Raw genomic sequence first — 23,654 nt, 5'->3', positions numbered from 1 at the left:
AATTAGAAAGGCAAGCAGATGAGAGGATAAAAAATAAAACAGGGTTGAGCAACAGCAGCAGCAGCAGCAGCAGCCAGTTTTACTTCTGGTTTGGAGGGAAAAAAAAAGGCAAAAGAAAACCAAAAAACAACCAACCAAACAAACAAACCAATAACTGAATAAAGTTTGTAACTAATTTTTTTTTAATTTCACAAGTTTTCACAAGGACAAAGTTATAGAAGGAAACCCACAGCAGTTGCTAGGTCATGCAGAACCATTAATTGTCATACCTTGGCCCATTCTATTCATCCTTGTTGCACTTTAGAAAAAGAAGTAAGCTATGTAAGTTTTACAATGCTTTTAAACTGTCATATTTCCTGTTGAGCACTTTAACTGGCACATCCTTGTAGTAATAAATATTCTTGGGGCAAAACACGATAACTTTCTTTCCAAAAAGAAACACATGAATTTGTCTTTATGGTGACGAGCAACTGTAAATAGACTCATTTGTAGGGGAGCATCCATAATTTGCAACGTATTTCACTGATAGGACTTACAGCTGCATTTGAATGCACACACACATATATACTGTATTCCAATCATTATGCTTAACACTGCACAGTGGTACTTTCTGTAGCCCACTTATATGGTTCCAGGTTTTGTCAGTAAAAGTGCTTGGCTTCATTGTCAATTCACACAGCAAGCAAATCTTCAAAATTATCATGCTCGGGGAAGGGAAAGGTAGAAAACAACACTAACCATAAAAGCACCTTGTCTGGGTTGGCAGTTACAATGCTAATCACTCCCACATCCAAATACTTATTTTCTGTCTGCATGCTTTCTTGCTGGGTAGCCAGGGAAGGTGGTATGTGTTTCTGGCCTCCCTACCCTGGAAAACTCTTCATATCACCTATAACTAGTACTATATTTCAAAAGGCTGGCATTTGAAATAAAAAAAAAAAAAAAACGAACCAAAAAACCACAAGCTTGAAGTATCATTCCTATGGCTGTCTAGGATAGGCTCCTTTTCACTACTTTATTTAATTCCCTGCGACAATTTTTGTTTGGCAAGGCGTGCCATTGGTGAGAATCTGCAAGAACCAGACTCTGGCAAGCGCCTAGAAGATGATGCCTCAGCACAGCGAGTATTCCCACCCCAGCCCTCTTCTTCTGCTCATTAGCTGTCTAGGGCACAGCACCTTTTCTTCCCGAATGGGAGAGACCGTAAAGACACGCAGTTGTCTTCCCCTGTATTCCTGCGTACTGGCATGCACCTGTTGAAAAGAACCAGCTAGAACATGGAGCAGGATTTCTGGAGGATCTTTGCATATTAGGACTCTTGTTGGAAGATTTATACCACCACTCTAACTTGGAAAAGTTAAACTACCATCTGGGGAAAGGAACAAAGTCCCTCGAGATCTGATACTTAAGCATAGAAAAATGCTTGCTCTTTTCTGAACATTATTTATTCTGTACATAAGGTGACTAATTCACCTTTTAAAGACGTAAAAGTCCCAGGAAGGCAGTTTTTAATGACTTACATCCAATATTTATGATACATATGGCTTTTTATCCCAAATGTCAAAAGTGAAAGAAAATATAGCTATTCATGTGGCAGTATAAATAGACAGAATAATAATTTAATATGCAATTAGACTCTTTCTAAACTTAAATTAAACCATTGGAGTTTTACAACTCCATGCCCAGACAATTTCAGTGTTAAAGGGGAAAGACATTATCTCCAAAAGGCTAGTATTTTAGATAAAGTCCTTAAACAAGCAGAAAAGTCCCTGATGTTGCTTTGGTATAAAGCAGGTGCGCAGCAATAATCTATACAAAGAGTGTAAGCCCTATACAATATAAGCTTTGAGAGTGAAAAATCAGTAGGGATGTGTTGGTTTTTTTTTTTTTTTTTGTTTTGTTTTGTTTTGTTTTTAAATGGGTTAGTTTTATAAGCTTCAAATAAATGTAACAACTCTTGTAAATATGAATATAAAAAAACCTACCGCAACATACATCAACAATTCTGCACTAAATGACTTTCATTGTGTAAGTCTGACATCAAGAGCAAGTGTTCATGTTAAATATACTCTGTTTTCTGATATGTAGAGTAACTGCAGTGAGTTATTTATGTTTTCAGTGTGCCTATGGGTTTAGAATTTTTTTTCTCCCCTAGCATCATAAATAACTTTTGGTCCGTCTGCTTTGTTGCTGTTGTGCTTAAGGGTTTTATGGTGGTGAAATAAAAATGACAATCACATGCACACTGTCATACATATGCAAAATATGTGTACAAAAAGGGAGAACTCCATGGGAAAACAGGGAACATTACTGCTGGAAACATTAACTGGGGAGAATGGGTGGTGAATGCAAGTTTCACACACAGTGGGAGCAGGTACACATATCAAAGTCTATCTTCCTGCACGTACTTCTGTTTTTCCCGGGAATCCCTGGTCTTGGTGCGGTTCGGTCGGTTTGCTGTTGATGGGATGGAGTGAACTGATGAGCTCTTCTTACTGGAAGAATAGGAGGAATGGGAGGAATGAGAAAGACTGGCCCGGGACTGGCCAGCGTTGTGGTCAAACTGCATCAAACAGAAGATCAAGTCTGTCGGCACAAGCTCAAATTCATACGGTGGGTTTGTGATAACATAACTGGAAAGAAAGGAAGAAAGAAAGAGAAAGCAGGTTTAGACTTTTGCTTAAAAAAATCTTCTGCAGTTGTTATCTCCTAAACATTTGCCCAGATTTTTGCATTTACGTTTCCTTCAGTGTGTACCTAACTTTAGCTCACGTAATGCCCATTATGATTTAGGACCTTCTTACGTCAGATATCACTTTTTGTATCTTTTCTGTTGCACAGACGCGCTGAGTGCGAGGTTCTTCAAGTGAATCACATCATGATTTTTCAGAGAAGACACCATACAAATCACCCTCCTTTCTCTAGCTGCACGGTAATGCAATGACTCTAGCAAACAGGTTTACGTATTGACAAAAAACAGTAACATACCCACCAGCAACGGTATTTAAACAATGGCTGAAAAGCAGGGAGAGGAGGATTTTAGGTGCAGTTATACTTAACTACATATTTACTCTATATTTATTAGATCTTTAAATACTGAAACCCCACCTTCAACTAACCCCCTTTCAGGGCAGGAAGGGCTTATGGACCCTGCTGCTAAATTTTTCCTGCATGTGAAAAACATACGTGAGCAAGGCAATAGGGATTTTGTGTCCAAGCAAGAAATGAGTAAAAATTGATCACGAAGCTCACAACTTCTTTTCAAATTAATTCAGTGCTCATAACCAATCTGGCTTAGTTGCCTCAGGGACAGAGATCACTTATTTATCCAACAAATAATCTCAAGTATAGCAAGTACAGTGTAAATCTAAATGGAAAATAATTTTTTTCTACCCAATTTGTCCAAATCCTTACAGAAGAAACCACTTTGGTGGGCTGCAGGGTTGTTTATTGCCATGTTCAACACAATAATGATGCTTTTTGTAGAGAAGGAAACAGTAACAGATGGTAGATTTGTGATAGTTCTGGTATGGGTCTGTGTGTGTATTTCTAGTAGGCACTTAATTAAGACGCATTTCAAGTAAGCTGCTAAATGGCCTTCAGTTTGCAAAGATGGAACAGTATCTGCTCTATTTAAAGCACTGAGGTCAGCCTTGGTGCTACTGGAGTAAAAATGCAGCCTACCAAGAGAACGGTTTCCATTAGCTGGAAGAAATGATTATTAGATACAGATAGTACCAGTGGGAGGCAGGAGTATTTTCTGAGCATTCAGAAAAAAGGAAGTCTAACTACTATAATCTAAATTGTTATCCAGTAACTTACAGCTGATTGATATAAGCAAACTGAAGTCCTTTCCTTGTATGCAAGCAGTGGATCATCATAAATCAAACAAGATAAAGATATGTTCTGAAAACTAACTTTAAAAATTTGTTATTAAAATTAGCTGAAAAATTATGCTATGATATCCAGCCTATGATTTAAACTCAGCGAAAGTCACCACGAAGTTTTCAAAGAATTAGTTTTTGTGGCAGTTATGTAAACAATAGAGCAAGCTCTCTCTTTTAGATTTATTACAGGCACCAGGATCTTCCTCGCCGAGAAGACTGAAGAAGAGTGAAGCAGAGATGTTCTAAAAGGCTGGACTTACCGTTTAGTGCATTGGCTGGGAGTACTTAGATGTGCATCCCTTAATCGATAAATTCCAAAGCAAAGCATATTGTATGTTTTCAGTGCTTTACAAAATAGATCTCCATAACAACCTCCGTCCTAGGAGAAAGGAGAGGGGACAAAAAAAAAAAAAAAGAAAAGAGAGATAACAGCACATTTTTTTTCCTTTCTTTTCTCTGTTAACACAATGTCAGGGAACAGGATTTTCAGTATGAGCCTGTACAAAAAAGGCAATGTAAAGACAGTCTGTTGTTTGTCACACATGAGGATCTTTTACCCAAGGAAATGAATAATCTAAATGTTTTATTTCAAATAAGTAATTATGTAAAGTGATCATTATTTTGGAGAGCCTTGGTCCATGAAATGATGGTAAATTGGGAAGAGTGAGTGATTTGCTTTAAGCTGAAAGTATAAATTTTGGTACCAAACAATGCATATTCTACAAATTACATTAACTGTGGTATTAAAATTGTTAGTATTTTTGACCCTTTTTTGGCAGTAGCAATACTGTTGTGTAGACACATAAATTCACTGGGGAGAACAACCACAATTAGAGTTATGATGGGTTAAAGGATAATAAAAGATCTCCCACTTTAAAATAATGATGAAATTATTTTTCATAAATAATATAAAATGTTTTGATTAGCAAAAAAAGTTTAGATTTTATAATTTGTATATCTAAAATATTGATTCTTAAGTAATGATGAGTGTTAATGCATTCTACCACCACTGATGTAGTGCAATCGAGGCTCTGGGGAAATAGCATTTGAAGGACTGGTATTGCTTGTTTTATTTGTGAAAATGTTACGAACATGCCCGAGTGTTTTGATGAGCTGGTAGTCTCAGCTATGAATGGACTTCTACGTGAACTGAAAGGCTGTTTACTTCTACCCATGTACTCTCATCACCCTTAACCTGGGATTCCCTGTCATTTCTGTGAAGAAGGTGGCTCCATTCGTTTTGAACAGAGCTGGTGAACACAAGGTTAATTTAAGACACATCAAATCCTACATCATCATCATCAAAGCGAGGTGGGTGCTTTGGGACTTGCCTCAAGATTACAAGATTTGGTCCAGAGAACATTGCTAGCTACTTCTTTATTCAAATGCACCATTTTTTAAAGATGGCTTGTTTATTTGGTTTTGTTGTTGTTTTTTGTTTTTTTTTTACTTCACTCTTTGGATAGTGGAGTCAAAATGTGAAAAAACTTAGGATTTCACAAGAATTTTAGTTCATCCAGAAAGAGCATGAAACAAACCTTACAGCTTTGTTTTCAAGCTAATAAGCATATTTTAAGCAAGAACTGGAAACTCCACAGAAAGACTAAATAGGCTTATCAAAACCCAACAAAGGGTTGACCTAAAAATAGATATTGCTAATGTTTGCAATGGATTATTATTAGAATGGTTACATCATCCAAGTCAGCTCATCAATTTCTTTAGCTGACAACTAAGAAGGGCCACAGGATTTTCTGTATGGAATATGCAGGCAAGGAGCCTGGGAAGTCATATAGCTTCTTAAAAAGGGTAAGAGCAAACCTGGCACCCTGTGCTGTAAATTGTCAAATGATCCAAAAGCTCTATTAAATTAAACAATAGAAGTTATACGCTAATGAAGATAGATTTTTTAATTCGATCTGAGAGAAACCAAATAGATTACAGCCCAGCCTTGGTCCTACGTTTCCCTCATGATCTTACCCCTAGGTCTGCAAACGGCCCATCATACAAAGCCAACTGAGCAACTCGACACCTGTCCCTGTTTGCAAGTGTCTGGGGCGTGCTGTAACCTCCTCTCAATGCATTTTCCTCAGCAATCAGTGCTTCCAGCTCTGGTGTGGCTCCTCCTGTTACCAATGTCCGTATCAGTGTGAGGATATTGTCATTGAAGTATGTCTGCAGAGATAAAAGAAAGCTCTTTAAGCAAACACCATTAAAGTCACAACTGAAGACATCCAAATTACAACTTTTCTGGGTTTCTGCTGTTTAAAGTTCTTGGCTGTCTCTTCAAATAATTTTATATAGAAAGTGAAAAGACAGCAGCCTCCAATTACTCTATTTTCTTCTATCCCATTAGGCCCCTATACTAGATCCTTCCTTTTAAACACCAATTCAGGCTGATTTTTATTAAAGTACAAAAATTTGAATGATTTATGTTTCCTATAATTGGTGTTAGTAGTGATGCGATGACTGCTTTCCTTCTCATTGCCTTCATGTCTAATAATGGGCTTTAGGACATGTAATTGTAAAATTCAGACCACATTTAAAGCTTACACGGGCTAGATTGCCTTTTTACTCTTGTCACCAATTCGTTGGGGAGCTGCCTTTGTGCTGCAAATGTCATTACTTATTACTGTGGCTGGACTCTAGCAGTCTAACCGATGTATTGTACTAAACATCTTATTACGAGACTTGACAGTGTTCAGACATAAGCATGTATCAATTAAACATCTTGAGTTCATTCCAGATAAATGTATGATGAGTTTGGGATCCTGGTGGTCCTTTTAAAAAACTCTAGGGTATAGGGTAAGTGTGGTTTATTAGGGAAGATTTACTCCACACTGACATTTTGCCAGCATCTGTAGCATTGCTGGTCTGTCAGGCAAACAATGGGTATTTTAAATATTAATTTAATGCCAGATGAATGACTTTCAAGTTCACTTAAAAGTATACTGGTGCAGTTCAGAGATACTCAGTTAAATATCAGCCATGTAAAGTACTGGGCAAAAAATAATGCTGAACGAAAAAGGAGACACCATCACTTACAATGTCACTAACGTCTGTGTTTTCAGAAGCTTTGCAAGTGGGGGGGGCATACGAGAAGGAAATGAGCTCACTGTAGAGTGCACAGGACTGACATTATTGGATTTGTGGATTCCATTACTAGATTCACGACTTTTGTTGAATTTAGGATTTGGAACAAATGTCTGTAATCCAACCAAGTAAAAACGACAACTGAATTCTCAAACAGCGCTTGTTGTCCAAAGATAATACTTTTTAAATAATACTTTTCAATGAAATGCATTGCTCTAGCCATATAATGTAATTGTATTTAATACATGGGTAAACTGAGGTACAGGTTGAAATATTTTATCCTGACATCAAAAAGCAGAACTGGCTTCCCATCCATGTTACTTTGATATTCTATCTCTGTATAATGAAATTTCAGTTTTATTGTTCGCTTGAGATGACAGATAAAACAGGAGAAAATGAATTCTGCGCAGCAACGTTTTTCACCATTACATTGAAGTTTCGTAACTTCAAGCTTCTCTGCTTATTTACATAGGCATATACGCCATTCACCTGTTAACTAAATTAAAATGAGAGGAACATATTGTTATTGTTATACATGCCCTAAAGCAAATATTTGCATCTCATCAACTCCAATTATTTTAAATTAGCCGGGTAAGGCACTATGTATTTTAAATACAAAGTGTACTGTACAGAGTTGTCTGACATGAGCAGGGATTCAGGACAATTCAGTTAGTCTAAAACACCAGCTAATCTGAAATCGGCTCTTACATATGTGTAACAATTCAAGTGTAATACTCAAACCTTTCTTAACATATAGAAAGATCAATGTGATCCCTTGCAGGATTATAAATCTGGAGTGACGACATGATGTTTAATGGGAATTGCTGTGGTGAGAGAGAGAAGACATTCGGGCATGATTGTTTATCCTTCAATTACTTCTTTCTTGATGTCCCTGAGACGAGAATCAGAGTTGCCCTCTGACAACTCTTCCCACTGTGCTATACTTTTCCGACATGGAAGTACTCAGAATAAAAAAAAAAACCAAACAGCATTAAGTTTAACCTCTTTCCTTAGCGTTTGTCAGTGTATATTGTATACCCACTCAACTAAAATAATTAGCACAATTCCTTTGCACCTGCAGTTAGGCAGCAATGTTACTGGAAACCAGTTTCATGGACATAAAGTCAAATTCTGCCAGATCTAGAGGTTGGAGGCATTGCAATTGTAGAAGCTGGGAAAGCCCTTTCAGTAAAAATGTGCTCCAACAGATTCTATAGGGCACCTGAAGCGCACGTCTTCACAAAAGCATACTATTTTCTGCAACAGTATCTTTTCTCAAGCCTTTTATTCAGTATTTTTGATCCCTTTTTCTTCTCTAAGTAGTGATATTTAGTATTATTCAAAGAAGCTATTGTCCGTTTCACGTCTATAAATCAATATAAAAGAACATGAAACAAAAGTAAAGCATATCGTTACTGGTAGATGTTTCAAGTCTGGTTTACAATAAGGCCAACTATGGTAAGAAATGTTCACCTGCCCTAAGACCGATGGATGCTGGTTCGTGTAAAATAGCCTGGTTTTATAGACCGCTGGCTTGCAGCGATTGGTAAAATATGCAAAAGTCTAAGATTGTACTAATAATTTTATTACTCTTTAGGAGGTATCATTAGGCCAGCCTTCAATGGTTTCTAACTCTCTCTCTCTTTATTCTGTAATTCAAATTATAGTAACTGTAGCCAGAATCCAAGATTTAAACACATATACTCTTAGCTCATCTGAATTTTGTACTGTGCAAGTACACAATTATCCCTTATCGTAAATTCAGTTGTAGCTCACCAGAGCATGATCTACTAAGAAATTATACTGTGGCCATATCACTCATTTTACTGCAGATCTCATATTAGGCCAAGAAATGAAAGCAGCAGTAAAATAATGTATCAAGTCAGGCACCTGTCACAAATTCATTAATAGAAATAAAATAATATAGAATTAAATTATATTAAATACCTCCCCCCCAAACCCCAGTACAATTAAGACATAATGGGCCCAATTCTGACTTATGTCATGTGTCAACCAGGAGTAACTCTGGGAGCTGCACACTACTATGAAACCGATGCAAATGAGAAAAGAATCAGATCTATTGTTGATGGAACAGAATGCTGTCACCGGAGAAAGGCATCCCACTGCTAGACAAATGTTAAGGCAAAGCTAAGACACTTATTAGCAAAGGAGGCAACATTTATCTTGGAACAATGGCTTAATTTGGGGTTCACACCATGACTGATGTGTGGATGTCACCATTTAACCAGATGGATGAGTGCAGCCAAATGATGGGGTTTGGTTTTTTGCCATCAATGAGTGAAAAAATTCCAGCTTTCAGCACGTTGCAACTGATCAGAAAATGCCCAACCATAAGCAAGAAAGGACGGGTGAATAGGAAGCTGTAACTTGTCACCTTCTGCTACATATGGTTGCTTCCTCCTGTACTAATATATTTAACACTCAGGAAAATCCCTTCTGTCCATGCTTTCGATTGTCACAAAACCCAGACTCCTCTCATTACCTCTTGCCAGTCTGGAACTGGGGGACACCGAAAAGCTGAAGTAGCTGATATCCATTTCCTTTGGAATAATAATACACTGAAATTAATTTGAGAGTGATCTTCTACTTGCTCTGTGGGAGGGTACGTGGCCTGGATATGCCAGTACTTATAAGAACCTGATCTACAGAATGCCTTTGGAAAGGCGCTGCTGTACTTAAAGTAACAAGACACTTTCCAGTGATGGTAGTGAATCCCTTTCGTTGACTGTAAAATCGTAACTGAAGAAACACTTTTTTGCTACTGCCATTAACTGAACCCCACACTGGACATCTGTATGGCATCGCTATAATCGGCATCCGGAGTGAGAATATGAAATAGGTGTAGTCTAAGCAGAGAAAAAAGGAAATGCATCATAGACACCCAAACTGGGTAAATAGCAAGGAAATCCTGACACAGATATCTGAGCTAGCAGTGCCACCTAGCCTGTGCTCTGGAATCGTAGTGCAGCTCTCTCAAACGTTTTGGGGATGCTTTCCTGTTTGTTCAATCATTTTTTAAAGTATAATTACCAGAGTGCTTATGTTTTGCAGTTAACGCTGTCAAGCCTTTTAAACTAATTGGTCTTTCACAGAAAATTTTACTGAAAATTAGCACATCTTTTAATAACATTGCTTTAACTTTAATAGCACTTCGCCTTTCATTTATAATTACTCTAAAATTGTCGTTTTCCAAGTCATATCTGCCATTTTTTTGTGTTTGGTAGTGGTTTTTTATGGATTTCTTTTAAGAAGACTCGTCCTCCACTGCATGCAGTTTTTAACATCACTTTCAAACAAATATTTTAACTTGTTTTTCTTTTTCAGTTGGAGGAATTCTGTTGAGTGAATAACATATATGCAAACCTGAGGAATGACTGAGCTAACGTCAGTAACTTATACCAATAGTAAAAGGGCTTTTGAGACAGAATCAATAGCAGAAAATAAACAGCAGCATTTCACAGTTTGAAAATCTATTGATTCTCAAAATATTGTCCAAACTTAAAGAAGTTTGGGACACTTTAGGTTACAAGCTGCTGCTTGCTAATCCCCTGAACAGACTTGCACAAAAAATATTTTCAAAATGTATATATCATAGATTTGAACAGTTTCTTTTCTGTATAAATAAGACTGTGAAGATCCCTGAGGGAGAACTCTTGACTAAGGGATATAATGAAAAGTTATTTTTAACTATCGTCTTCTTTCTGCTCTTTCGGTTATACGAAGAAAAAGTAGGATTTAGTATTATAGAACAAAAATCAAGACCTAAAGTCCTAGCACAAGGAAATAAATTCTAGGATATCGAATGTTTAACAGTATAATCTGGCTCTGGAGATCCTTGCCTCTAACAGCACCGCTCCGACAGTATATCAAGTCTATTGTCAGTGTTATGTATGGGAGGGATGCCAACCTGCCAGAACTTCTGTGGTTCTCGTAGCTTCAGCGACAAATGGAATAACAAAGAAGCTTTGGCTCTCAGGTCAACTGTTCAAACCTTTGAAGGTACTGTTTGTTGATAAAACTGGTTTCCTTGCACACACAGGATTTTCTGGAACAACTATCTCAACAAGACACAGAAAAGGAAAAAGTACGTCTCCTCCAAAATTTGCTTCTCTTAAGCTATTCAATATGATGTAACTTTTTTATAGCTGAAGATAACCTTTTTACAAAACATCCACATTATCTAAAAGACGCTTCCAATCCCATGGTTTTTCAGTCACATTCAATTTGGTGATGAGAACGTGCTTTGCTATTCGGGAGCAGCGCCACCTTGAGACTGACAGACTACGTGTATTCTTTCCCTGGGATTGCATACGCTATGACAAAACAAATATTAATATATCATTCAAGTCTCTGATGGCAGTAGATGTCTCTTCAAAGACATAATAATGATTAGCTGGCACGATTTAACAATAGCCACTGCCACACTTAAAACATGAACCATGCCTACAGTCTTCACGCAGAGTACAATAATACACTTCACCCGAAGCCTGGAGAGACCACTGTTACCAGCTCATCAAAAAGACAATACAGTTTTTGAGCTCGTTATTGTCTTCTGAGCAATGATCTTCGAACTACTACACTGTGAATCACGGACTTGTGGAACATATTGCCCTTGCTGCAGAAGACAAACTGTGTGTAGATAGCCTGTAGATAGCATTTGGAAAAGTAAATTTCATTAAGCCTTTTATCTTTGAAATAAGAAAATAACAGACAATTTAAAATTTAAAATATCTAATACTGTCATCTGACAGGAAATAACACTAAACTAGCAGAACGCGATGATCTTCAGCATTCAGATTTGAATCAGAAAGTGATAACGCGTTTTTCTCATCTGTGATTCATGAGTAGGGTTTAGTCCACTACTTCTATATTAATAAAATTATATAAAAGAAAATAATGACTTAATGCGGATTAATATTGTTGAATTATTATTATTCAATAAATAAATACTTTAGCAAATCATTTTAAAGATATGTACCTCTTTAAAATACCTCTTTTTGTACCTCTTTTTCTATATACATACATTTCTGTGTATATGTATATGTTTCAAATTACCTGCAGATCAGAAAGAATACTGTATGTGTGGGTATTATTCCACTTTCTAACCTTTCTTACAGCTGTTTTATTACAAAACCCCACTACTGGGAGAAGAGATTCATTCTTAATGTAGCAGTTGATCCATTGTACGTTTGTATTGTAGCCCATATGAAGAATTTGCTTTCCAGAGATATCAACAGAGATCATAAACTGGAATTTTTCTATGAAAATTAAGCAATAAAACCCCCTGAATTACTAAGTGGATCGAACAATGAACTATAACCTTTTCTCAAAGTGAGCTGGCACAGGCCAGCACAGTGTAATTATTTCCTTCTTACAGAATTCCTGTGCAATTAATAGGATAAAAGCGTGACTGCAGATCTCACAATGGAGTTAGGATTTTGGGTTCAGTTTGCGATCTTTTCCTTGGAAAAGAAGTGAAAGGAGCATACATCCTTACTATGAGAATAGGGATAGTAAGGGAAAACATCTCCCACATCTTATACTTTCTGAAAGGTCAGGAAGAATTGTACTTTTCCAAATCTTTACTAGGTCTTTGAGGAATAAAAGACAAAATAATGCTGCCACAGAACAGCAAAGTGGTGAAAGAAAAGACAGGATGGTGAACAATTCTAACTGACTGAATCCTTGGCTTGTCTTCTTGATTAGTATTTTTTCTAAGTTAGACTTTTCTACTCTTGTTATCACATTCACTTCTCTGGCTTCAGGCTGCACTGTCCCTGACATATAATATGACCACTTAGATGTGAAAATGTTTGAAAAAAAGGCTCTGTTGAAGAAAGAAATTGCAGAAATAGAGGGGCATGTTGTCAAAAAACTGAAAGTTAATAAAAGCTAGCAATGACTAAAAATATTGTGAGGATTATATGATGAATTCCAAGTAAAACTTTCTGAACAGTCATGTTCCACATACTTCTTATTGCCTCACTATTAGCTACGTGATATACCTTTGCACAAGAAAGCAGTGGTGCCCACAACATTTCGCTCTTTTTTGTGGTGATGCCAGTGGCCATCAGAAGAATTGACCCTAGTTTTTCCAAGATTCTGGAAGTGCCCTACATTGGTACCTACAGGTACATTGATTTAGATAATAATGTGAGTACGTAAACAGCTCTCAGTATAACAATTTGTAACCATATTAAATTACTCCCATTTATAATGTGGAAATGCTAAATATTTTATACATAGAGATTTTAATTAGAGAAGGTACAGAGTTTAAGTGTGCTTGCTTAGGCTTTCTGAATTTGTCACGTCTGCAAAATATGGACAAGAACTATCCAAAAAAGTATTTTCTGAGTTTATTGCAAAGTCCTAGACTGCATTAGAATAAAATTTTATCAGTGTAGACTGATATTATTCATCTGTTGATGGAAAACATGAGGAATATAGCAGGGAATAAAAATATGAAATACAGATACATAAATATGAAATACGCATAAAATATCAAATAATAGAGCACTGTGATTTTTTCCTAAAAGCAAAAAGCTTCATTCTGAGTTTAGGTGAAGGTCAGACTTGGTTCCTTTAAGGAAATCTGTTTGCTCATTTCTAATATTACGTGTGGTTTACAACAGATGATTCCCAGTACTATGGAACTTTATTCCCTGGGGAGCTCAGAAAGCCTATACTCAGATTTTAAAAAGACTATGTCCCTGCTACATCTAGCAGAGCTTAAGGTCCCTCTGAAAGAAGTGTATCTCTCACAGAGAAAGACTGGTCTGAAAACCTAACCGATATGAAGCAAGGGAGGATGAAAAGGAGTATGACCAAGGCGTTTGTTTCAAAAGTGTACTATGGCTGCAAACCAAAAACCCTGATGTGGACATAACTGAAGGCCACCATCTGTAGTTTCTGGCGTGCACTTATGTTTTGATTCACAAGACAACTCATGTGAAAAAGAGATGATGACCTCTCTTCACACAAGTAGAGTTCACGTAATGAGTACAATGGCTTTCGTACAGTTCTATCAGTGTCCCCCAGCACTCATACTCAGAGCATTGCTCGTGGCTACAGGAAATTAAAAGCTTAAAATACGGTTGATGCTGTCTAACATGAATGGTGAGCATAGGGACTGACACAATGAATTTGGGTCTGGGTTTCAGGAGGGAGGTAAAACATTTTTTGGAAAATATTACCCTTAAAGCCTGACATGAGACTGTTTGCTCTTAAAATTGTGGACTAATGGTAGTCCTAGATATCTCAGTTGTTTTAAGGTCTCTGTGTCCAACCAAAAAGTAACCTAGTTTAGGCTCTGAAATTCTTTTGACATCTAAGAGAAAAGCATCTTCTCCTGATTACCTGTGGAAAAGGGACTATACTTTCATATTCTTTCACAGTAAGTCTGATGGAAGGGAAAGAAAAAGGTTTTGTTTGCTTACTGCGCTCATGAGAGAGTCCAGCACACTGACAGCAAATGCAGTTCCACATGCAAAGGGCTGCGTGAGATACAGTTCTGTGTCTGGATCATCATCGTCATCTTGGTCCAAGAACTGAACATTTGAATCATTTACTGAAAATAATAATAATAATAATAATAATAATAATACAATCATAAGGTGCTTCTGGGCCACCAGCATGAGAACTTACACATTACACAGTCAGAAAGAAAAAGAAACAGCATATGTCTGGAAACACAGACTTGTGTCTTTGACGTCACTGAAAATGAAATCAAGATGGATGTGAAAATGTGCATTTAAAAAATCTGTCGATGATTTTCTTGCTCGTAAGAGGTGACTCTCTTGCTCTTGAGAGGTGACTATCCCTTTGCTGTAAAAGTAGCTTTGTGGAACGAAATGCCTGCACTCAAAATGAGGTGATGTTCTTTTATGTATTGAGACAACCTTGGCATTGGTCGGGTACAGTGGCTAAGGCTGTATGCGTGTACAGTGAAATGTTATCCCAAGATACCAAGACAGAACCCCGTTGTAAAATAAAGGCTGTCCATAAAACTCTGATATAGGCCACAGGCATCTGTTAGATGTGCTGCTGTGATTCTTACTGGAGTGGTGTTAATGCACTTATGGCTCAAAAGAGGATAAACTGTCCCTTTAACATGCATCTATCTGAATGAATGAGCAATACTCCAGCTATTCTCTTGCAGCACTGCCTTTTGTTCAAATATTTGTCTCCATAACTTCACTTCCTAAGCCACAAATCCTACATTAGCCAGTGTGAAAAAGAATCTACATCAGGCTGTTTTAAAGAAAAAGCCCAAATAAAGTAATTGTCATTTAGACTTTCTCTGGCATTTCATTGTCACAGTTTAGCTCTCTGCCTCCACCTCATTCCACTAAAAATAGTTGTTTCCTTGAGATCAGTGTATCAAGTGGATCATATTTCGTGCAATATTTCATTTCCATATTAGTCCTCCTCAGGCATGAAAGCACAGACTGCTTAGCTATGCCATCGAAATACCCTTTAACTTACTAAATGACAAATTAATTTCAGTTCCCATGCAAGGAAGGGAAATTAAAAACTTCTTCAGCATTTGAAACAGCACACATTGACTACGTGTCTATTCCCTATGCGAACACATCTCCCGAGACAACCCAGCGAGCTTTGAAAGCAACACGAGAGCTGCTGTTAACTTGATCCAGTTTCAGCTCTGGACTTCTTAGGTTAGAAATTCTTGTGCCTGCTATTTGGATCTTTTCCACCCACTCCTTTCCCAACCTGTATATGCTACTGGGCTTGCCATGCTTAGCTTACAAAACATGAATAACTGTAGATGAAGCCTCACAATTGCTGTCCTCCACTTAGAGCCCTGTTGAGCCAGTACTTGGCCATGATGATTCAGTCAGGACCTGAGCTGAAGTAGGATTTAAAATTCCTGCCTTCCCTGACATAACCATGAAAACATAACACCTCAGTGTTTTAAAAGGAGAAGTGTTCTGCCCTGGGAGTCAGAAGAATTTCATCTTAGCAAACAACAATATCCACAACACTCCTTTCTTTGTACAATGGCTATCAATTTATTCTCCAGATTCTTGAGCAAAATAGTATTTGAAAGGCTGACATATCGTTTCAAAATGTACTTTTTGAAGAGCTTGTGCCTTAGTTTAATTTGCTAGTTGAGAGTAGGCACTATTGAGAGTGGCATTCTTTTTCCACTTACATCTGGCAGACTAATACCTGACTTTGACACCAGCTTGCTAGCCGTGCGTGGTGTCAGTTTCCAAGGTACTACAAATCTAACGTGAATTCTGCAAGTGCGGTTTTATCCTCAATATTTTTATCTTCCCGGTGCGCTTAAATCCTTAGCACGCTAGGATTTCTGCGAAAGGTCTCCAAGCTAGGGGAGGTAGGATCGAATGTGCGGTGCTACGCCATAGGAAACGCTCATCAAACGCTGCTCACAAAAGCTGGTGAGAGCTCTTTATATGGAGAGGAAGCAATGCAGGAGCTTGGCTGCTTTCTTACAGCTCCAGAACCTGAGCTTCTGAGAAAAGGCCTACCGCCCCAAAATAAACAAACAAATAGCTTAAGGGAAAGTATGATGCTGGGGTTTCTTTTCTGATATCTTTCACTTCTTCTTGGACTTCCTGGGAGGGCTGCTAAGGCATGTCCACCAAATTGACAATAGGCTGAAATAACAAAAAGGGAAAGAGAGAGAGAAAAGGAGAGAAAAATTGGTGGGGGGGAGGAAGGGCCCGGGAGGTGGGGACCCAGGCCAAAGAAAATGAATTGGTGAGAAGGTGCTATGAAAACAGCCGGCAGGTCAGACGAGTGTGATCAAAGGTTTACTGATGCTGCGTGAAAAAAAAAATCATTAAGAAAGGCCAGAACAAGACAGTCAATTTCAACCAGAACCACAAATAAAACACATTCAAAGCAGTGCCATGAGGGTAGCCCCTCTGATACAGCCAGATAAATAAAGAAAAAGCTGATGACAGTAAGAACAACAACAACAGAAAATAAGACAGTGATGTGAAGGAAAAAGGCACTTCTTACCCAGTTCAGTTATCATTAGAATGTGGGTTCCACTGTTTTTTTCCTGACTGATTGAAACCAAAGGCAGAAGTTTGCCAGGCTTAGCTAATAAGTAAAGTATTTAGGGGGAAAAGAAAGTACAGAAAGAGAATAAAGTAAGGGAAAAAGACAGGTAAGGCTCTAAAAAATAAAACTGAAAAGGAAAATAAAAGGACAAAGGACCACAAATCAAGTTTGTATTTGCCATGAAAAAAACAGAACAGCTTCTGCACTTCACATCACACCACTTGACAACATAAATACCCACAGCTAGAGTGGAAATCAGAGCCTGGTTACCTACCATCATCGCATTCTCAGGAGTAAAATGTCTCATACTATTATACAGAGTTTGGTTACACATGATTAAACAGTTCTGGACCATGAAGAAATAAACAAATGGCCTCTTACTATTGATTAAATGCACAGGAAATGTCTGCTCATACTTAGAGTGGTTTTTTGATTTTCTAACCTTAGCCCAAAGACCCCTGCTTATTTGTTACACTATGTAGAAAACATCTTGTCTGATAGAGTGTTTATTTAAGAAAATGGAGAAAACCCAAAGGGAAGAGAGAAATAAATTTCAGTTATTCAAATAAAGTGAAACAACTGTTACTAATCTTTCTTTAGAGGGAGTAATTCAAAACAGTTATCAGAAGAGAAAAGATAGCAGCAGATACAGTACAAGTAATTTTCCTGAGACTGCATAACAAGGGGAGTTGCAAAAAGATATGGGAATGCACATGAAAGGATAAATGGAAGCCTTTCTTACCTAGCTCTGTTATAATAGGGATGTTGGCTCCTGTTGTAATGGATGGTTGACGTAACAGGCCGTGGACTGGACTGTTGTCTGGAGATGACCTATCCATCCCAGGGGGTGTAAAGCCTAAACCAAAACAAAACAAGAGAAAGTTTACACAGGACAAGCTATATTAAAAAAGAATCCCTACCAACAGGAAATTCCCTATCTATAATTATTTTTTTTCCAGAAAAGTATGTTAAGAAAAATTATCATTTTAAAAAAAAAAAGACTTATTTTCAACAATTATTTCTTAAAAGCATAATCCTTCACAAATATACAGGTCATTTCTACTAGAAGATATTTGGTAGCTAATGGAGAAACTGAAATTTATTTTGTTATCCTAGGTAGCCTTTGCATCAAAACATGCAAAATGGAAAGAGTAATGTTTACTTAAATATAAACTAAAAAATAAAGACTTCAGTGTTAGAGAGGTTTAATTTTGTCCTATTAGTATTTCAAATAATCCTGAAACAAACACTTTGCCTTAAACCCTAATTAACATTTTAAAGAGTATTGTTTGTAAACAGTAATACCATCACAAGGAACAAATTGCTTCCATTAGCAGGTTTTAGGTTTGATCAACATGCAGGATTTAAAATTTTCTAAATGTTTTCCAGGAGCAATACAACATACACAAAGTGCTTTTTTTTTTTTTTTTTCTTTTCAGGTGTACCTTTCATAATATGTATTTTTACGAGTATTACAATTATACTGTGGTGGAAGGGCCCATTCTAACAAAAAAAAAAGATAGGATGGAAGGAAAAAGAAACAGTTTTTCAAATGGTATGTAAGAGGAATGCTTGAAAAGAAACTAGAAAGAATTTTATACCTTTGGGGATGTAAAGGAAACAAAGGTGGGAAAGGAAACATATTGGCAGGCATTCAAATAAAAAAAAAGATCTAGAGAGCAGCAAGATTCACCTCTAAAAAAGATTGTGTTTTCAGCCTGATTCTCTACACAGTATGAAATGGAGTTCTTGACACTGAGCATTTTATAATCTTTTTTTTTTTTTAAATAAAAAAATACCCAGGCAAAGCCTTTTGGAGTTTGATTGTAAGTACTGAAAAATAGACAGTTACACAAAAGTCCATGCAACAGCTGGACTGGAAATTCACTGTTGAAACAATGCATTCCATCTCCCCTGTCCACCAAAGCTGTGGAAAGCACGGGAATGTTCCTTTGGTGTCATTATTGCAGAAGTGACGGTGAAGCCAAAGTTTGAGTTTAGGATTTCATGTAGACCAATGTCAAGGCCGCATTTTTAAGCAAGTGTTTGTCTGCTAGGAATAGGATTGAGCCAAGCTCACTTTAAAGCACACACTTCTGAGAAAACATTCATATTTTTTGGCACATTATGGCTGAGTTCTTTGATTTCACACCTGACATCCAGGGACAGACTTTTGACCTTCTGTCATTACTGGTCTGAATTAGTTTTGAATTCCCCATATACTGATTCTAAATTCATCACAGCCAAATTAATTCATAAAGTAATTTCATTATCTTGCAGTGTGTAAACTTTCAGTGCCTTAAATTCATTGATACGTTCATCTGCTACTGAATTCAGAAGATGATATGATATTATCTACTATACCTTTCTTCAGTTTGGGGACTAATTTACAAACCAGAAAATCTGTAAACTAAACTGTAGTTGTTAACATGTGGTACTGGTTTTATATTGTCTTTCTGAGGGATTTATGGTTCTTTTCCAGTGATAATTACCATCACTCTTAAACTGTCCCTAAACCAGACAAACTATAAGGACCACTGGATCTGGACTTCTTGATTTAATGGGATTCAGGTTTTGATATTAAGTTCATTTCTCCCTGTGTTTTTTCTATATCACATATAGAATATATAGGTAATAACACTAGAATCACTGAGAAAATAGTGATTCTTTTATCACTTATTCAGCTTATTCAGCTCTCCAGGAGGTACCAGTATGAATTTCCTTCTGACTATGACATGAAAGTTAGACACAACATAAGGATTGTAAGGACAGGATAAGTAAAAAGGGAGTGAAAAGTCTGTGAAGAAATTCCTTATGAGAAAAGAAGTAGATGTAGTATCTTCAACAGGCTGGCAAGACAAAATCCTTGCCATAGGCAAGCCTAAGACAGCAAAGCAATCCTATTTCATATTACCAGCGCATACAAAATCTTTAGAAAGCAGATTTTTTAGAGACAATTGGAAATGCTGGCAACGTTAACAGTCGGTCATTTAATACTACTCATTGTGCTGAAACTAATTCAGTAAGACCGGCATGGTGACAGTGAGTTGTGTTCCCAACTGGTATCGGTTTGCAGATGTTTCCTCGTGTCTGGCACTGTGACTGATAGCCGTATTGGCTCTTTGAATGCTTACTGCTGCATGGCAGAGCCTGGGACTTCTCAGACTCACAAAGTGAGTCTAATGGAGTTCCTTCAGGCACCACCTCATGAGTTAGAGGTAACCCTGACACTCTCACAACAGCAGGAAAATCGAAGTGGGACTCCAAAGGGAGGGAATGCTATCTGAGGACAGGTGAGTATTAGTGTGACACCTCCTTCTGCAGCAGGCTCCAGTGTTTAAGTTTCACATTCTGTTACGCTACAGGAAAGGCAAGACATGGCTTTTGTCACACTACATTAAAAAAAGCTCAAGTAGCTGTAGACTCCTTGAGCTGATAAAGTGGCAGGCCCAGTTGGGTCCTCTGCAGAATTACAAGTCAAAATGGCAACAGCAAGACCCTCGCTTACCTGAGAGCAGAGAAAACTAATCTTCTTCCCATGTACCCTAGGGGTTCTACTGCTGGGAGCATCCCTAGAGGCCCTCGTTCTCCCTTTTTCCTGAAGCCTTTTCTCTCCCCTTCTCAGGATGCACTCCCTAAAACATCTTTCAGTGAATCAGGCTCTTCAGAAGGTAAGAGCACACCAGTATTTCCCTACCAGCTAAAAGCAAATTAAAGAAAGTTGGCATAACTGCATCTAAATGTGTGAGTCCTTCTTGCCCTCTCTCTACTGCAAAGTGCACACACACAGAGGCACGCACACACCCCTGTGCGCATCGAAGGCCATTTGTAGTCACCTCTTTAACCCTTCAAATATTTGTCTTCCTCGGATGGTGTTAGGAGATTGAAGCAAATGTGTCATTTCTGTTAGACGCAGACTGGCAGGAGGTCTGTAATTGCACACTGCACACACAGTGCATTCAGTCTGAAATGCAGGAAGCATGTAAAAGGGATTTTGTTTTCTCCTTGAATGAAAAATAGACTCCTGCCTTACTATTTTTTATCCTAGGGTCTTGGAAGATGTGACAAATATCTGCTACCTTAATTTAATTTCCCCGTCTGTCCTTAATTCAAACACTTCTAAAAAACCACTTTCCAAAAATATAACAATCTTGGAATATTTTCAGGAAAGGAAAATTGGAGTACTTGGGTTTTTTGTGTGCCTATGTTTGGAGTCACAAGGCATCATACACCTTCAGGCCACATTCCTGCTCCCAAGTAACAACGTAAATTCTATAGATAGGCTCTATCTTTTTAACTCCAGAAGAGAGAAAAAAAAAAAAGTGCAGGAAAACTAACCTGCTTTATCATAACTTTCATTTAAAGGCATGAAAAACTACAAGTGACAGCTGTGCAGATTCAGTGAATGTGACATTTCTGAATTTCTTCAACTTGACAAGTAAACACCTTAAATCGGTAATGCTATATGCATAATACATGACCTGTATTTTGACATCCATCATCAAATGCTGACTTGAGAAAATACAGGTTTGTACGTCAAGGAATAGCACCCATAAAGAAGGGAGAAATTCAGGTCACAGGGTATTAGGAAAACTCTATTTCATTACAGAAGCTGAAACAAGCTAAGGCATCAGATTTAAGATCCATTTTCAGCCTTGAAAAGATTCAATTCCTCTGCACAGAGCATTCATTTAGAAATGACATGCTTTCCTCACAGCCCCTTTTCATTTTCCTTTTCATATTCCATTTTCTCCTTCAGTCCCCAAACCTTGTTCCATTAACGCTCATAAAAATCGTAAAACAGGGCTGATAGTTGTGATCTTCTTATAACCACAGTGTCTCCTTGTTCAACAAACAACCGAGGGAGCTGTGGCTACAATTGCTTAACAGCATCAACCTCTAGAAGTAAAATTCACATGTCCTGCGCAAACCTGAGCACAGTCCCTGCGTAAGGAAATACAGCCACAGCGGGGGCTTCTGGAGAAGGGAATTCTCTTTGCCAACAGTTAGGAGGTAAGGTGCAGCAGAATCATATCAGTTCCTGCATCCATTGCATCCGATGCTGAATTGCTGTACTGGGTGAGTGACTGCCTTTGCCTCACTTGATTTTTGGGGTTTTTTTTTGTGTTTTGTTTGGGTGGGGTTTTTTATTGTTTGTGGGTTTTTTGTTTTTGTTTTTTTTCCTTCACTCATTAAACTCTCTTTACATCAACCCATGAGGGTTTTTTCTCACTTTTGTCCTTCTGCTTCTCTCCCCCATCCCACTGGGGGGAAGTGAGCCAGAGACTGGGTAGGGGCTTAGTTGCCAGAGAGGTCAACCCACCACCTTTGGCTATCGTGATAACCACCACAACATCAAACTGAGGAAATGGCTTGGACTTCAACAGGACATAGCAAGACTCTGTCCCTCTGTGAAACAAGGTGCTACCAGACGGTGGATTAAATATATCATACTTCAGAGGAACACAGGCCCTTGGCTCCTCATGTGCTCCAAATCAGTGAGGACTGGAAGTTGGGAGTTAGTCCTTCCCTCCCTCTTTGAGAGGCACAGAATCCTGTACCCTAACTCAGTTACCTGCCCTGAAGGAGTTTGAGCATCCTGCAGTTCTCTGCAGAAGGCAGCGGGTTCAACATCTTAATTCTGTGCAAAGAAATATTTTCCAGCTCCCTCTGGGACACTACTGCTCACAAACGTAGGTGAAACAACCGAACAATTGCATTAGAGGCAAGATCCTACCTCTTTAAGATGTTCTTATCTTTGTGGAAGGAGAACCTCAAGGGAACTTCCTCCCCACAAGGAGGCAAGCTCTTTTTCCCAAGACTTACTGGGGATTACCAAGAGTTACTGAGTTGTCCTGCTCAGAGCTCAGCAGGGCCAGTTGGCTACAAGCCCTCCTTGTCTCTTACAAAATCCCACCTACAAACTGATGAGCAATACTGGGCTTCCGTGAGACCTGTGACTCCTGAGCCAGATTGAGACACGGTCCTCTCAGGAACTCAGGGGGACACTAACTGTGGCTCAGCTGTAACATACAGGTTACTGGGAGCCACAGTGGCACTGTGGTGAAGTTCAAAATTAAGGAATGCTAGCATGGCTTAACAGTGACTTCTGCCTACTGAAAGCACCAGCAATAATTATAGTTTGTCCTGCTTACGTGTTGTTTGGAGCAACCGGCCTGATGGCCAAGTGATCTGCCGGTTGTGCTGGCCATAAATCACTGGCTTTTGCTCCTGTGCAGTTCACTGGACTGAGTAATTTCCCCATGAAATGCAGGAAGGTTTGCTCTGCATAGCAGTAAATATATCCTTTTGGTTTGCTGAGGGGCTGGGTATAGGTTTACTGGGGTTTTAATGGAGAAACAAATTTGTCTCCTGGATGTGCACTGCTTCTGTTCCACTGACTTCACTGAGACCTAGATGGGCATATTCTCAAACCAGAATTTTCTGTAACATTTATAAAGTGCCTTCTGTTCTAAAGGATTATAATGGATCCTTTATGATCCTCTTCCCCTTTCCTGCTGCCCCTTTCCTCCTTGCCTCCCTTCCCTTTCAGTATGTTTAGTATGTTTCACTAAACTGGAACTCCATGCAGGCAGAACGCAG

General features: G+C 38.2%; 1 protein-coding gene across 20 annotated transcripts in view; it reads right to left on the bottom strand.

Moving 5' to 3' along the window:
• Window positions 1-23,654, bottom strand: part of KCNMA1 (potassium calcium-activated channel subfamily M alpha 1) — a 506,659-nt gene that overhangs the window by 11,141 nt on the left and 471,864 nt on the right. For 10 of the 20 annotated variants that reach the window (XM_054204500.1, XM_054204499.1, XM_054204501.1 and 7 more), the window contains 6 exons: window positions 17,794-17,907; window positions 14,435-14,565; window positions 5,865-6,059; window positions 4,148-4,266; window positions 2,409-2,633; window positions 270-298 (listed from right to left, as the gene is read on the bottom strand). In XM_054204500.1, the coding sequence (XP_054060475.1) occupies window positions 270-298; window positions 2,409-2,633; window positions 4,148-4,266; window positions 5,865-6,059; window positions 14,435-14,565; window positions 17,794-17,907 (813 nt within the window). Of the gene's footprint in view, window positions 1-269; window positions 299-817; window positions 2,634-4,147; window positions 4,267-5,864; window positions 6,060-14,434; window positions 14,566-17,006; window positions 17,091-17,793; window positions 17,908-23,654 lie in introns of those variants that run through there. The other 10 variants (XM_054204519.1, XM_054204520.1, XM_054204502.1 and 7 more) reach the window with 3 other exon arrangements.

Source organism: Rissa tridactyla, chromosome 6 (assembly GCF_028500815.1).
Source record: "Rissa tridactyla isolate bRisTri1 chromosome 6, bRisTri1.patW.cur.20221130, whole genome shotgun sequence".
Lineage (NCBI taxonomy): Eukaryota > Metazoa > Chordata > Aves > Charadriiformes > Laridae > Rissa > Rissa tridactyla.
Note: the sequence above shows the minus strand (reverse complement) of the source record. Positions and strands in the feature narration are given on the sequence as shown.